The 13,799-nt window shown below is 51.1% G+C and overlaps 1 protein-coding gene across 1 annotated transcript in view; it reads left to right on the top strand.

Moving 5' to 3' along the window:
• Positions 1 to 13,799, top strand: part of CDC42BPB (CDC42 binding protein kinase beta) — a 79,711-nt gene that overhangs the window by 23,398 nt on the left and 42,514 nt on the right. The window contains exon 2 of the mRNA XM_081129623.1: positions 11,785 to 11,876. Coding sequence (XP_080985749.1) covers positions 11,785 to 11,876 — 92 coding nt within the window. The remainder of the gene's footprint in view (positions 1 to 11,784; positions 11,877 to 13,799) is intronic.

The following is a 13,799-nucleotide window of genomic DNA, read 5'->3' as shown; positions in this document are numbered from 1 at the left end:
CGTCCAAGGTGGATGCCCGTCGAGGCTCCACTGTGTCCTCGTGTTCTCCCAGCCTCCGTAGCGGAGCTCCCAGGTTCAGTCCTTGGTCCCTCCTCTAGCCCTGCTAACTTCCTGTGGATCACATCCAGGCTTGTGATTCTGATACCAGCTGTATGCCTAGTGCCCCAAATCCACAGCTTGAGCCAGGCTCCTCTGTGGAGTCCACACCCTAATATCCGGCTGCCCCCTGAGGTCGGCTCCATCCTGCTTCCCGTCTCACTTGTGGGCAGCTTCATCCTCTGGTTGCTTGGGGGTTGCTTGGGCCAGCGCCGCCGCGGCATGGGTCATCTCACCCTGCATGTCCAGTCCTGCAGGAAGTCCTGTTGGCTCCACCTTCAAAATAGAGTCAGAATCTCACCGTTCCCACCACCTCCACGGCTTCTGTCCAGACCACTAGTGCCCAGGAAAGTAGCTGTCCTCCTGCCCCACCACAGTTGCAGTTTCCCTGATTTTTTTTTTAATCCAAAGGGTTTATTATTTTCTGTAGAATGTACTTGTTCCATATACATTTTGTTTCTTTTCTGTCTTACCTCCACTAGCATGTGAGCTCCATGAAGGCATGGATTTTTGTTTGTTCACAAACCTATCCCTACTGCCTTAGAACAGTTCCTGGCAAAAAATAGATGCTTAATAAGCATTTCATTGATTCCGACCTGCTTTAGAGCCTGTAAATAAAGCCTCTTAGACACTTACAGATTAGGTGGTAGTCACTGCGGGAGTGACAGGAGCATTTTCACAGTGTTACAGTGTTGCAGTTCATGAAGAGCTTTCACACCACCTCACTTAATCGTTTATTCAGCAGCTCAGACTTCAGCCAGCATGTCACCCCCGGCACAGATCCTTGAGCTGTTCGCGGTGGCCGCCCTCCGAGGGGAGGCACAGGGGCTGTGCCTGTGTCCGTGTCCGCTGTCCTGCTTCCTCAGCCCGACCTTTCTCTGTGTCCCTGTGTGTAACTTACCTTGCAGCCAGGCCAGACCTTCTGTCTTCTGGACGTTCTGCGATTCCCTTCGCCATGCTTCTGTGCAAGCTGCTGCTTTCTAAAGCACCCTGGCTGGAAATGTTTGGGCATGCACGCACACACACACACTCTCACATGCACACCATCTTACCTCACACACAGCAGAGTTGCAGGGCTGATTGGGCTCTTACTGGTTTTTGCCTCTGTCTCTCCTCCACATCCCCCTTAAAAATAAAACAAAAGTGATGTTCCCTTCCTTGTACCCTCATAGTTGGTTTCTTTTCTCTCTCTCTTAATAGCTGTATTGGGATAAAATCCCACCCAAACAGCTGTTTCTTTAGATTCTTTATAGCTCTTACCTTGCTCATCCGTGTGCAGTACTAAGTGTGTTTCTGTCCCTGCCCTCTGTCACAGCAGGAGGACCCTGAGGGGCAGGGAGCAGCCTGTGGTGGGTCCTTCATGTGGCCTCTCCTCAGGAAAGAGGGATCGAGTTGGGTTTGGACTGCTGGCCTCATTTCTCCGATCCTGCAGGGTGTTCTGAATGGATGAATCAGAAGGCAGGGCCCCTCCCACAAGCCTGAGAAGTAACTGGGACAGAGCAGAGGGTGCCCATGGGAGGACACTGCTTACAGCAGAAGGCGCCTGCCAGCTACTGCCTGTGGCCAGCAGTGGGCCAGTGGTGGGCCACATGTGGGTAGCACAGGATTGGCGGCCAGCCCCATGGTTGAAGAGCGGTGTAGGTGAAGGAGGGCGCAGGAGACACAGCTGGAAGGAAAGGTACAGAGGGTCGAAAGGCCTAGGAAGCGGAGCAGTGTGGAAGGAACAGGACGCTGTGGTGGCTCCAGGTGAGAAGGGGAAGTAGTTGGCCCAGCCTTTCACTGCACAGTGGCTGCTGCTTCTAGGTGAAAACCTAAGTGAGAGACGTACACATATTAAATTACCACTTTTCTGAGTTAAATTTTGGAATGGGGTACATTAGAGGGTGGCAGAAACCTAAAACGTTTTTGAAAGGTTAAGGTCTGTGATGGTGTGCAGGCAGCAAAATAGCCATCGCAGATGGTAGATAAAGAAAAATTGAATTTATTTAAGAAAAAGAGGCTTGGGGATGGGGAAATCCAAAGGGGAGGGCTACACAGCATGGAGACAAGGGATATTGGGTCCATGATGGCAGGGAAAACATACTTGGGACAGGGAAACAAGGAAGGTGCACAGAAGCAGCAACAGGAGAGCCCAGGCTAGGCTGCTCTAGGGGTAAGCCCGGGATCAGCTGCCACTGCCCATTGCTCCCCTGGTTGTAAGTCTTGCGGGGTCCCCTCGCAGGGAACAAGGGGGAAGGAAATGGCACTGGTATGCTTCCCTGGTGGGGATCACTTGCTGGGTCCTTTGTCCTGAGTTTCTCTCTTTCTTGCAGTTGAAAATGTTAGGTGAGGTCTCAGGGGAGGGTCTCAATAGAACATTCATCAGCTTTCCAGGTGTGCTTTTTCAGGGTCGTGGTCTCCACGGATTGGTCAGTGCCAGGGCAGGGGGTCATTAGTCAATGTAGGGGGTCTGCAGCCACTTCTCTGGTTTTGCCTGGAGCTGAAATACAACTGAGGCCTAGATGATATCTTTAGGGAGGAAGGCTCAGGGGGTCTACACCACATGACCAACTGTATGCTGGGGGAGAACAGGTTACCTTGGGACAAAGTTCTTGTTTTCCCAGTTTTGCCCCTTCTAGGCACCCAGGGCTTCCTGCCCTGGTGAGTTTCTGTACCTGGCCCATGTAATAGTTCTATTCTTGTCTCTGTCTTGGCAAGTGTAACCCCAAGAGCAAGAGGTACCTTGAATGACCTTGTAGGGGAAGGTTACTAGAAGTGACCCTGCCAATAAGGCCCTCGAGCTTTCTAAGCTGGTAGCTGATGCCTTGTTTTTCCTCGATGTATTATCTAAGGCCGCAGAAAGGTGAGACAGCATACCCAGCCTGTCCCCGGAAACCCGACTCCAGTGCCCTGAAAAGACACAGACCTGGGGTCAAGAAGCTGTGTGACCAGGACGCAGATCCATGGTTTTCTTACAAAGCAATGCTAGAGCCACCCCAGTAGGATGTCTGGGTGGCGGCCAGCAGCACCATATGTCTATGCAGACTCGTGGCTGCCACTGGTGGCCACTCAGTGCTATGCTGGTTTCAGGAGCATTTGTGCTAGGAAATGCTCTAAGTTAGTGGTTTAGGGCTTTGTGCTCCGAGTAGGCCTTGCCTTGGACCTGTCTTATTAAAATGAGGTCCAACGAACAAAATAGAGATCTAAAACTTTTCTATCGAAAACTCTACTTAACTACAGAAAAAAATACGAATCTTTCAAAAGGTTTCTGTCCCATTTTCCCAGAAGCAGTAGGGTGACATATCTTTTGGGCCCTTTCCTGTGTGTCTCCAGCTTGCACGCTGGGGATGCAGACAGCAGCTCCAAGGCCTGGCCACAGTGCCCGTCAGTCTGCCTGAGGCAGGAGTTTCGTTTCAATTGACCTTCCTGTTTCACATTAATACGGAAATTCTAGACTGGATGCCACGGAAGAAAGTAGCCATGTGTGTCGAAATGCAAGGTCATCAGAAGGACCAGAGGACGCTTCCTTCCATCCCCTCCACAGTCGTGGCCGCTCTCTGATGTGTGGCGGGTGTCGTGGAAATGCTGGTTTAAGTTGGGCAGTGATGCTCGCTTTGGGGGGAAGGGGGTACGGGCTGGAGACCGACATGGTGGTTTGGGGTCTGCAGGTAAATTTCCCTGCCTCCCCTCACCTGCAGGTGCAGGAGCCTTGCTGTGTGAGGCTTGCTCGTGGGCTGTGTTTTGCCCCCTTCCAGGGCTATGTGGGACTTTGGGTGCTTATATCCCTGTGTAACCTGCCTGGTAGGACTTGTGTGGAGCACGTGTACCTTCCTGGTTGCTGATTTAGCTGGACTCTAGGGTAATTTTGGTGATACAGTTTGTTTACTCATTGTTAACTGTGACATATAAATAATGCTAAAATAAGCAGTTAGAAAGCAGAATGTCACCTAGTAATAATGGCAATAGCTCTGTTTAGTGAGAACTTACTACGTGCTGGGCACAGTGCTGTATGTATTGTGGGATCCTCTGATTTAACACTCCGAGTGTCTTCTTGGATAAGCCCTGTTACCCCAGTGAGCAGTTGAAGAGCCAGCCTAGAGAGGCGGGTACACCTGCTGGGTGGTGCAGTGGCCCCGTGGTGTGTGGATTGAACACTGGTCCCACAGTTTGCCTGACCACAAGGATGTGCCTTCTACTTAGTAATGCACAGTGGTCTTGGGGAGCTTTACCCTCCCCCCATTTCATAACCCATGCTCATTCTGTACCTTTGCTGTCCTGTTTTTTAAATTTAGTATGTACGTGGGTGGGATGCTTCTGGACTCACGGAGAAGTGGCCTGGAAGCTGGCTGTCTCATGGTGCAGGCTCCCACTCTGTGCCTTTGTGCATCCCTGTGACTTGCACACATGACTGCTGGCTCTGCCCCGCACATCGCTCCAGCGTGCACTTTGTTGTGTGTTTTTAACTTGCACATGTTGGTATTCTCAGCAGCAGGGAGCCAGCTTTAGAAAAGAGGCCTATGTTGTGAAGGTCACTCACTTTGCGTAGGCTCTGCTTCAGCAGGAATCCCAAAGGAGGGTGCCCTGTAGGGACCCGAGACCTGGGGTACCGCTTCAGGCAGGAGACACGTTTCTAGGTGGCCATGGGATGTCATTTCAGCAATGACAAAGCGAGATGGACCAATGGGAAGGAGGTGAGGGTCAGGGATGAACTGGAGAGAGAAAGCAGAGATGAAGGATGTGTGGCTGCCCAGAGTCAGGCCCGAAACTGCTTTGGACAGAGCCCGGGGAGCAGGGCGGGCGGGCAGTGCACTCCTGTGACAGTAGCCTGCTGGAATGAGGTCTTTCCTGTGTGACTTCCCCACCCGCCCTCTTAGAAGGCTTCTCACGACTCGGTTTGAACTTTCCTGTGAGTCCGGTGAGTCAGAGCATGATCAGAGGGCTGCCCTTCCAGCCTCCAGAATCCTATGTTACGTCTGGGAAATGGGGCGTTTGCTCACCTGGCACGTGGCGTGGTCCTCATTGCCAGCTGTGTGGAAGAGCTCACATCTGGAGAGCCTTGTTTGGTAGTTCACAGGGCTTCTTGGGAGATTCCACTTTCTCAGACAGTGATTCCTAACAAGGAGGGTTTGTGGCTGACACCCTGGAAGGGCCGTGTTCTGTCATTTAACAAAGGATCTTAGTTATAAACAAACCAAACCCATTCAGTGTAATTTAAACACATTTTCCAAAACCTGGGTGATCGGCTAACCTTCTGTGGGGGCATCAGCAGTTTGAGTGGCGAAGAGGTTTTGGAACTAGAATCTTGTTCCAAGCTGGTACCTGCAGAAAAGTGGCTGCTTTTCCAGCCCACACTAGACCAGCCCGGCTCTCGGCTCTGCCCTGTTGTCCAGTTCTCATGGGGGTTAAGCTACGGTGCCCAGTGGGCATTGAGCTTGTGCCCTGTCTGTTTGGTTGTTCTGTCTCGGGTCCTTGGGGTGCTGCCCTGGCTCCCTCCTCCCTGTACAAGAGATCAGGTATGCAGCACCTGGGCATACTCCTGGCCTCCCAGCCGCCAGCCTCAGGACTTCTTGCACCACCTATGGGTGCCTCCCAGATGCCCTGTGACTGCACCTTACTCACCGTGGGGCTAGTGCTCTGGGCAGCAGCAGGTCTCTGTATTGTTGTCTTGTGATGGGGCCAGAGGAGGACTTCCTAGGAGTGGAGACCCACGCTGTGGGGTGGAGCTGGCTGTTCACAGAGGAGGGAGATCTGTCCCTGTCTCCTCTGCATGGCACTTGGCCTTTAGAGCCTGTTTCTTCCTTGGTAAGTGTGTTGTTTGATCTGGATCATCTGTAAGACGGTCTTCAGTTTATGACCACAGAGTGGCTGAGCCCAACACAGTGAAGACTGGGTGACAGGGGTGAGCAGTGTAGGTCAGCCCAGAGGGGCTGCTGGCATGCACTGGGGAAGGGCCCAGAGGGATTCCCCGGCTGCCTTCCAGTGCTGCTGCCCTGGGACACAGTCCTCTTTCCTCTGACTGCCCCTCCCTGGGCACTCCAGCTGGCTGGTCTTATTTCCTCTCCTGATAAACCAAAGGAGGCATCAGGTTCTCATTCCACAGTGGTTTTCTGTCTTTCAGCCAGAGACCCTACTCCTGCCCGGCTCTCCCGGCAGAGGTCTTCCCTGCTTCTCCTCATGGTGGGTCTCCTTTGCCAGGGCTGCCCTGGGTGATCGATTCATGACTTTTAGGGCGTCAGGAGATGTTCTGTAGGGGACAGGCTTGGGTTGTGGAGGAAGGAAGAGATTAGGACAAATTTCTCCTAATAAAAGTTTAGCTGTCTAATGGCTAAAGGAAGAAGAAGGAACTTTCTAAATTACTTCACAGCCCACAAGTTCATGATCACTATGAGAATCAGACTTAATCTCAGTCAGTTCAGCTGGTCTCTTTCTTCAAGCTGCCTGCAGTCTGTCTGCCAGGAGACCTTGGTGCAGATGGTATTTAAAGTGAAGCCTCGCCCAGCCGGGCGTGGCTCAGTGGGTGAGCATCAGCCTAGGACCCAGGAGACCGCGGTTCAATTCCCGGTCGGGGCGCATGCCCGGGCTGCGGGCTCGATCCTCAGTTGGGTGGCGTGCAGGAGGCAGCCGATCAGTGACTCTCTCGTCATTGATGTTTCTATCTCTCTCTCTCCCTCTCCCTTCCTCTCTCTCTGAAGTCAATAAAGACATATTTAAAAAAAAAAATGAAGCCTGCCGGTGCTGCGGTTGTCGTGGTTTTGTGTCCATCCTGCATGCTCCGGATGTGTGGCAGTGATGCTGCTCCCAGTGGCTGTAGTTCACACTGTTGCCTGGGCCATCGTATTCTCAGGCGTCCGGACGCTGGTTGACATCCGTGAGGGACCATCGAGACCGAATGGTTGAAAAGGCGGGGCTCTGCTTCCCCCCAGTCAGCCCCGCCACACCCTCACCTCTCCCGCCGCCGGGCTGCCTCTGTGGTGTTACTTGTTTGAAATGCGAAGGAGCAGTAGAGTCTAATGAGAAAAAACAGTTTGGCCCCTTCCCCGAGGCTCTGTAGCAGCCGCTGAGATGCGTTTTGCTTCCGTTTCTCCATCACTCCTCCCTGGGTCTTTCCCACTTGAGTAAAGGCACCCAGGCTAGGCACCAGCCTGTCCTCGGGCCTTTGCTTTGCTTCACCCCGTTTTGCAGGCGACCAGACTTCAGCCTGGCCTGGGTGCGGCCCTTCCTCACTCCAGGCCCCACTGCAGCCATTTCCTGAGCCCCCCGGGGAGGCAGCTGGTCCCACACTTGCCCTCCACTGCCTGTCCCCAAGTGGCATCAGGTCATCTTGTTGTTGTTGTTTTTTAATCCTCACCTGGGGATATCTTTTCATTAATTTTTAGAGAGAGTGGGAGGGAGGGGGAGAGAGAGAAACATCAATTGGTTGCCTCCTGCATGCGCCCTGGGACCGGGGATAGAACCTGCAGCCCAGGACGCTGAGCTACACCAGCCAGGGTGCAATAGATGATCTTAAAAGATGTTTAAAATGTTTGAAACAGTTACAAGCATAGAAAAGTTGGAAATACCAATACAAAGATCTCCTCCCCCAGCTATTTGAGAGTGAGTTGCTTATACCACACCCCTCACCCTTGAATAATTTGGTGCATTTCCTGAAGACCAGGCTCTCTGTAACCTCCAGAATCAGGAGTTTAACACTGATATGTTGCCACCTTATACTCTTCAAACTGCCCAGTACTCTAACCCCCTTCCTTCCTCTCCAGGTCCTTTCTCTGTGAACAGGTCCTTAGTCTTCCCCTGACTTGTGAACGTGAACAGATGAATGTTGCAGGCTGGTCATTTTGTAGAATGTTCCCTCAAGTTAGGTGTGCCTTCTGTTTCCTCATGACTAACTCCAGGTTATGTAACTGCGGCAGGTGACGTACGCCTTCTCTCTGTCACATAACGGATGACCTTTGCTCTGACCACTTGATTTTGGGTTGTGTCTGCCATGCTGCACTGTAGTCACTTCCCTGTATGATCTGGAAGGGTTTTGTTGGGGTGTACTTTGAAACTATAGAACTATCCCATTTCTCACCAGTTTTTAAATGTATTAACTTACTAACGTCGCTGTGGACTCCTGGTTTCCCAGTGTACCTAGTGGGTTATAGCCTGTGTCTGTTAGTACTTACGTGGACTCACCGTTGTCTTTGAGCACTTTCTTAGTTTCCGCACAAGGCTCACCTTGTGCTCCTGACCCAGCTCTGGAGCTGCTAGGAGTCCTGGTTTCTTTGCTGCAGCTGGTATTTCGAAACTGAGATCTAACACTAGATACACTTGTTGCTGGGGTGTTGCTGCCTCCGGCCCTCTCCGTGGGCAGAGCTGCACTCTGCATGGATGCACCATTTATGTCTGGTGTTGTGTGTCACATATATTGAACACCCTGAGCTTACACCGCTGCCTCCAGTTCTGATCTAGTGCCTGGGGTTTCTGCTCCCTCCTCCGTTACTCCTGCCTCTGACAGCCAGGAACCTGGCTTCCAGCTCCTGGAATCTGTTTACTTTCTGGATTAATCCTCCTGTAGGTGACAGGCCTCCCACCCCACTCTCACCCTGTGCCCCAGCATGGATGTCCTCCCCACCCCTGCATCACCCCCTTTGGACTTCCCCTAAAGGTGGTGTTGAGGAAAGACCGGAGGGGCCTGGAGGAGGGAGAAGGGACTTGGGGCTTCCTGCCTGCTCCCCCTCCCTTTGAGTGACAGCAAGGTACTTTCTAGTGGTGGGTGGCTGATCCCAGTTTGACAGTTTCCCTCACTTGCAGGGGCCCTGGCCTCAGCTGGCTGGCACAACCTCTCAGCTCCATGGGCCCAACCCGCTGTAGCACCCAACCCTCAGAGGTTGGAGTTCCAGCAGCACGAAGCCCTTTGCAGAGTGTCAGAAATTCCAACCCTTCCCTTGGTCCATCCTGACTCTGGCTTCCTGCATCTGCCCTGAATCTTTAGGGTTTTGTGGGAGTGTCCGGAGTATTGTGTTGGACCCTGCAAGAGTGAGTGTGTCTACAGCGAGAGCACTCATTGCTGGTTGGGCTCTTTCCTTCCCAGACACACTCTCTGGTGGAGAAATAGGACACGTCAGATTAGTTGGGATTGTTTTTTTTCACGGTAAAGTGAAAGGTACCACTTGGCTCTCCCAGAAGATACCAAGGGAGGTTGTGGTCCTCAGTGGCCGTTAACACATTTCCGGTAGGAATTTTGGGAATGGTTATTTTTGGTGACATTTGAAAGAAAGAAAAATGAATCATAGATGACATTTAAGTTCTAGCTCAAGGTGGTTTTTGTTGTCTTTTTTTTTTTTCACCATCGCCTTTAAAAATAATTCAGGGCCTTTGTGTTCTGTTTTCTGATCTCTGTGCTGATGGGCATTTATAGCGATTGGCAGTAATTCATCGTCGATGGGCACTGAGAACCTTTTGGGCTCTGGCAGGTGTTGGAGTGATCAGTGAGCCGTGGGGATCAGACCTTGTGGTCTTAGGCAACTATTTAAGGGGAAACAATATAGAGTTAGGTTAATAATAAATATGGGGCTCAATTAGAATCCCAGAAAGTGTCAGATGGCAGGCATGTTTTTTGGAGAAAATGCAGATGTTGATGTAAGAAAGCAACACAGAAAGAGCCCCTGTACACTTTGCCCAGTTTCCCCCAATGGGAACGTTTTGCAAAACAGTAGTAGTGGAGGATTTGAAAAAGAACTGTATAGAAAAAGTAGAAGTGAGCGTAAAACACATGGATCTAGGCCCGAAGGTGAAAGTAGGAACAGGTGTAGGAGAGGCAGTTAACTGAATGGGTGCTGGGCTGAGGGAGGGTGGACTGTGGCCTGGAGTCCAAGTGTGTGGCTTATGGTCCCAGCTCTGACACTTGCTCCAGGCTCCTGGAAGGAAGTTACACAGACTCTCTGCGGTAGTTTCCTGGGGCTACTGTGACAAATTAGCACAAGCCAGGGGCTTACAAGGACAGAGCTTTTTTCCTCACAGTTCTAGAGGCCAGAAGTCCAAAGTCAAGATGTGCACAGGGCCTGCTTCCCTCTGAAGGCTCCAGGGAAGGAGTCTTCCCTGTCTCTTCCAGTTTCTGGGGTAGCAGTGTGGGGCACAAAAATAATGTTCTTGCCATATTCTAAGTTACTCTGCTGGGCTGATAACCAAATTCACAGGAGATGATTCACAGGAGAAAATGTCCAGCATTTATCCCGGATGCCCATGTGTGGGTGCCGGGAAACTGAGACCCGAAGCTGCACTGGGCATGAGGTTTACGAGCCTTTCTGGACTAAGGAGAGGGAGGCAGGGGTCTGGGATGTCAGAGGGAAAGCAGGTAATTCACAGGTAGAGGAGAAAGAGCAGACTGATAACCAGATTCTAGCTGGGCCGCCAGAAACAGTGGGACATGGGAGTTAGCAGCCAGGCTGTGCCGGACTTCTCCCTGCGGCCATGCTCAGTTCAGACCACTGTTCAGGTGATGCCCCTTCCTGTAAGCAGGTTCTTCTATCTGAGTTCCTTTAGGCAGGTAACGGGAAAGGGCCAAGGGATCTTTCTGAGTCTTGTGTTTCTTAATAATCAGTTTAAAGTCAATACCCTAAAAGGCATGTTTTGGGATGGCAAAACTTTGGTCCCCCCAGCAGCCAGCCTTGGTGTTCCTGGCTGGTACCTGAGCCGCTCTGATGTAGGCCTCCATCTTCCCGTCGCCTTTCCATCTGTGTCCAAGTCCTCTCTTTTTATAGGGACAGCATTCAAGTTGGATTTAGGGCTCTCTCCATCCCCGTGTGTCCTCCTCTCGAAACTCGAGTACACCTGCCTGGCCCCACTCCAGATAAGGCACTCACAGCTCTCGGGGGGGGGGGGGGCAGGGTGTGGCAGGAGGGGGTGGGGGGGGACGCTGTTTAGCCTAGTGCGTCCTCTAAGAAACCTCGCTCCGTTCCTCTCCTCCCTAAATAAGGGTAATAATGGAATTAATCTTGGGGGGCTGTGGGGAGCACATGAGCACAGTGTGAAGTGGGGTTCCCATGGGAGGCACCACATGACTGTCAAGCCCAGTCCCTTATGTTTTCCAGGGGAGCCTCCTGTGCTCCCCCAGCTGCCTGGGGCCAACAGGTGAGCTTAGAGCTCACTCACCTGGTGAGCACATCAGTCGTAGCTGCTACAGAACAGGCAGGAGCATCTGTCAGCTTCTCAGGTAGCAGTTGACAGGTGGCGCTTACCTCTCATGACTTTTACCAGGGTCTCTGCTATGACAGTATTTGTTATAATAGGTGTTGACGTGTAGGTGCTAATGATAAACCACCCACATTAATTTATTTTATTATTATTATTTTTTAAAATGTATCTTTATTGATTTCAGAGAGAGGAAGGGAGGAGGGAGAGAGAGAGAGATAGAAACATCAATGATGAGAGAGTCATTGATGGGCTGCAGCCCGCAACCCGGGCATGTGCCCTGACTGGGAATCGAACCCCGATCGCCTGGATCCTAGGTCGACGCTCAACCGCTGAGCCACGCCTGGCCGGACCCACCCACATTAATTTAGCATAAATGCTCACTTTACAGATGTTAAATGTTTTAAAAAATATTTATTTAAAAAGTAAACATTTTTTCTATAACAAGTATAACTTACTGAAATACCCCCAATCAATTAAATTTTCATATAATATAACTTACTAGAGTAAGTTGTTAATTTTGCCTTTTTAAATTTACAGCTAAACCTTTTACGCAGCTGGTGAAGGAAATGCAGCTTCATCGAGAAGACTTTGAAATAATTAAAGTGATCGGAAGGGGTGCTTTCGGTGAGGTAAGATACACCCCATTCTGCTAACTTTGCATAGATTGCCAAAACCACATCTCACATCTCAGGGACCTCCTATGGATTTTGGGGTGAGGTGATTGTTGGTAGCATTGGGAGAATGCTTGGACAAAACCTGAACAGTGGAAATGAGGAGAGAAAAGTGAAAAGGAAAGCTTGTGACTGATGAATTAATTACCTTGAATAACGTTCTGGCCAAAACAGTTTCTTACAGACTAGTAAGTTTTTAAAAATCCATTTGTTAATTGAGAATTTTCTTGAACATGCACAGAGGGTAATATATGGTCATTCTCATTATATGTGGCCGCTGCCATCAGTCTGTGCCGGCCATGTGTCCCACTGCCTGGCATTAGGGAGAGGGCAGCTTGTCCAGCGCTGGCCGCCTCCCCTCATGATGGGCGAATGTCCGTCCTGCCCTGGGTGTGTGGCTGTGATGGAGTTGTGGCCTCTGCAGGTGGCGCTCTCCTCCCCGGCTCTGCCCATAGCCTCTCTGGCAGGGGTGCAGGTGCCCTCGGCAGATGAGAACAGGTTTACAGGTAGCCACCTCAGAGCTCGCCTCTCACACTCTGAGCGTATTAACTCCTGTACTCAGGTTTCGGCTTCTGTTCTCAAGGCCCAGGACTGAGGCCCCGTGTCCCGTGGCAGCCACGCACGTGCCCTGCTCAAGGGAGCCCTTGGTGTGAGCAGACGTGAGGTGGCACTGGCTGTGCAGGTGTTTTGTGTTGTGCACATGGGAAGAAAGTGAACAGCAGTTTCATGAGAGCAGGTCTTTGCTGTGGAGCATTTCATGACTTCTGAGTTGAAACAGGCTTGTCATCTGTCTTAGAAAACATCTCACCACTGCTGATTCTCCTGCCACAGACACACAATGGCCCTGCTGTACCTGCAGGCTTCTGCAGAACACAGAATAATACTCCTCTGAGACAGCCTGCCTGGGGGGTGGGACAGCATGTGCTGTGCCTCATTTCTCCCCTGGAAACTGCCCTGGTCTCTGACCAGACCCTGGCCCCCAGTCCTCTGACATCCCCCCATCTCTTGACCTCATACCTTGCTCCCCCCACCCCACCCCTACCTTCCAGCTCCTCTTCTCTATCCCCCAACCCTAAGAGTTAGTCTCATCCAGGGGTGGTGGGAGGGGAAACAGCACCACTGGTGGCTGTTTGGTGGCAGGCAGTCTTGTCCTCTGGGTTGGCAGCTTTTCCCATGCCCACCCCAGGCTGACCGATCTCCAGGTTCACCTCGGAACTACCCTGGGTCCAATATTCCTCAGCCAAGTGCAGCTTACTGTGGGCTAGGATGGGACATGGAGGTTTCTCTGTGTTTGGTATTTTAATACTAAAGTATAATCACAAAAAATGCCCAGCTCTAAGTGGACATTCTGAGTTATGGCAGAAGTCTACACCTGTGTAACCTGATTGATATAGAGCATTTCTAATCCCCTACATCAGGTATGGGGAACATCCAGTGAAATCATTTGGTCTGGCCCTGCCAAGGCAGCCACAGGTGGGAATTGAAATTCAATAAATCTAGGAGCTTTTTTCATAGCAAAATTTTAAGTTGATAATTTTGTATGGCCTTCAGATGATGTTATAAATATCCAAATGGCCGTTGGCAGAAAAAAGGTTTCCCACTCCTACACTAGAAGGTTCCCTGCTGTTGCTTTCCAGACCCCCTCCTCCTGTGAGCCCCGCTGGTCCCCCGGCAGCTGCTCTCCTGATGTCACCAGCAGGGAGCTTAGTGTAAAGGAACCACAGGAAAAGTAGAGTTCTACATGGATGGACACAACAGATCTCTGAGCTACAGGTAGTTATGTAAGGTGTGGTTTTTGTTGTTTAGTGAAACGAAAGAGAAAGCCTGTTGAAATCAGACCTGACTCAGTTCAGCCTGTACTTACTCTGATTGTTGTCCTTG

This window comes from Miniopterus schreibersii, assembly GCF_964146895.1.
Source record: "Miniopterus schreibersii genome assembly, chromosome: 1".
Lineage (NCBI taxonomy): Eukaryota > Metazoa > Chordata > Mammalia > Chiroptera > Miniopteridae > Miniopterus > Miniopterus schreibersii.
Note: the sequence above shows the minus strand (reverse complement) of the source record. Positions and strands in the feature narration are given on the sequence as shown.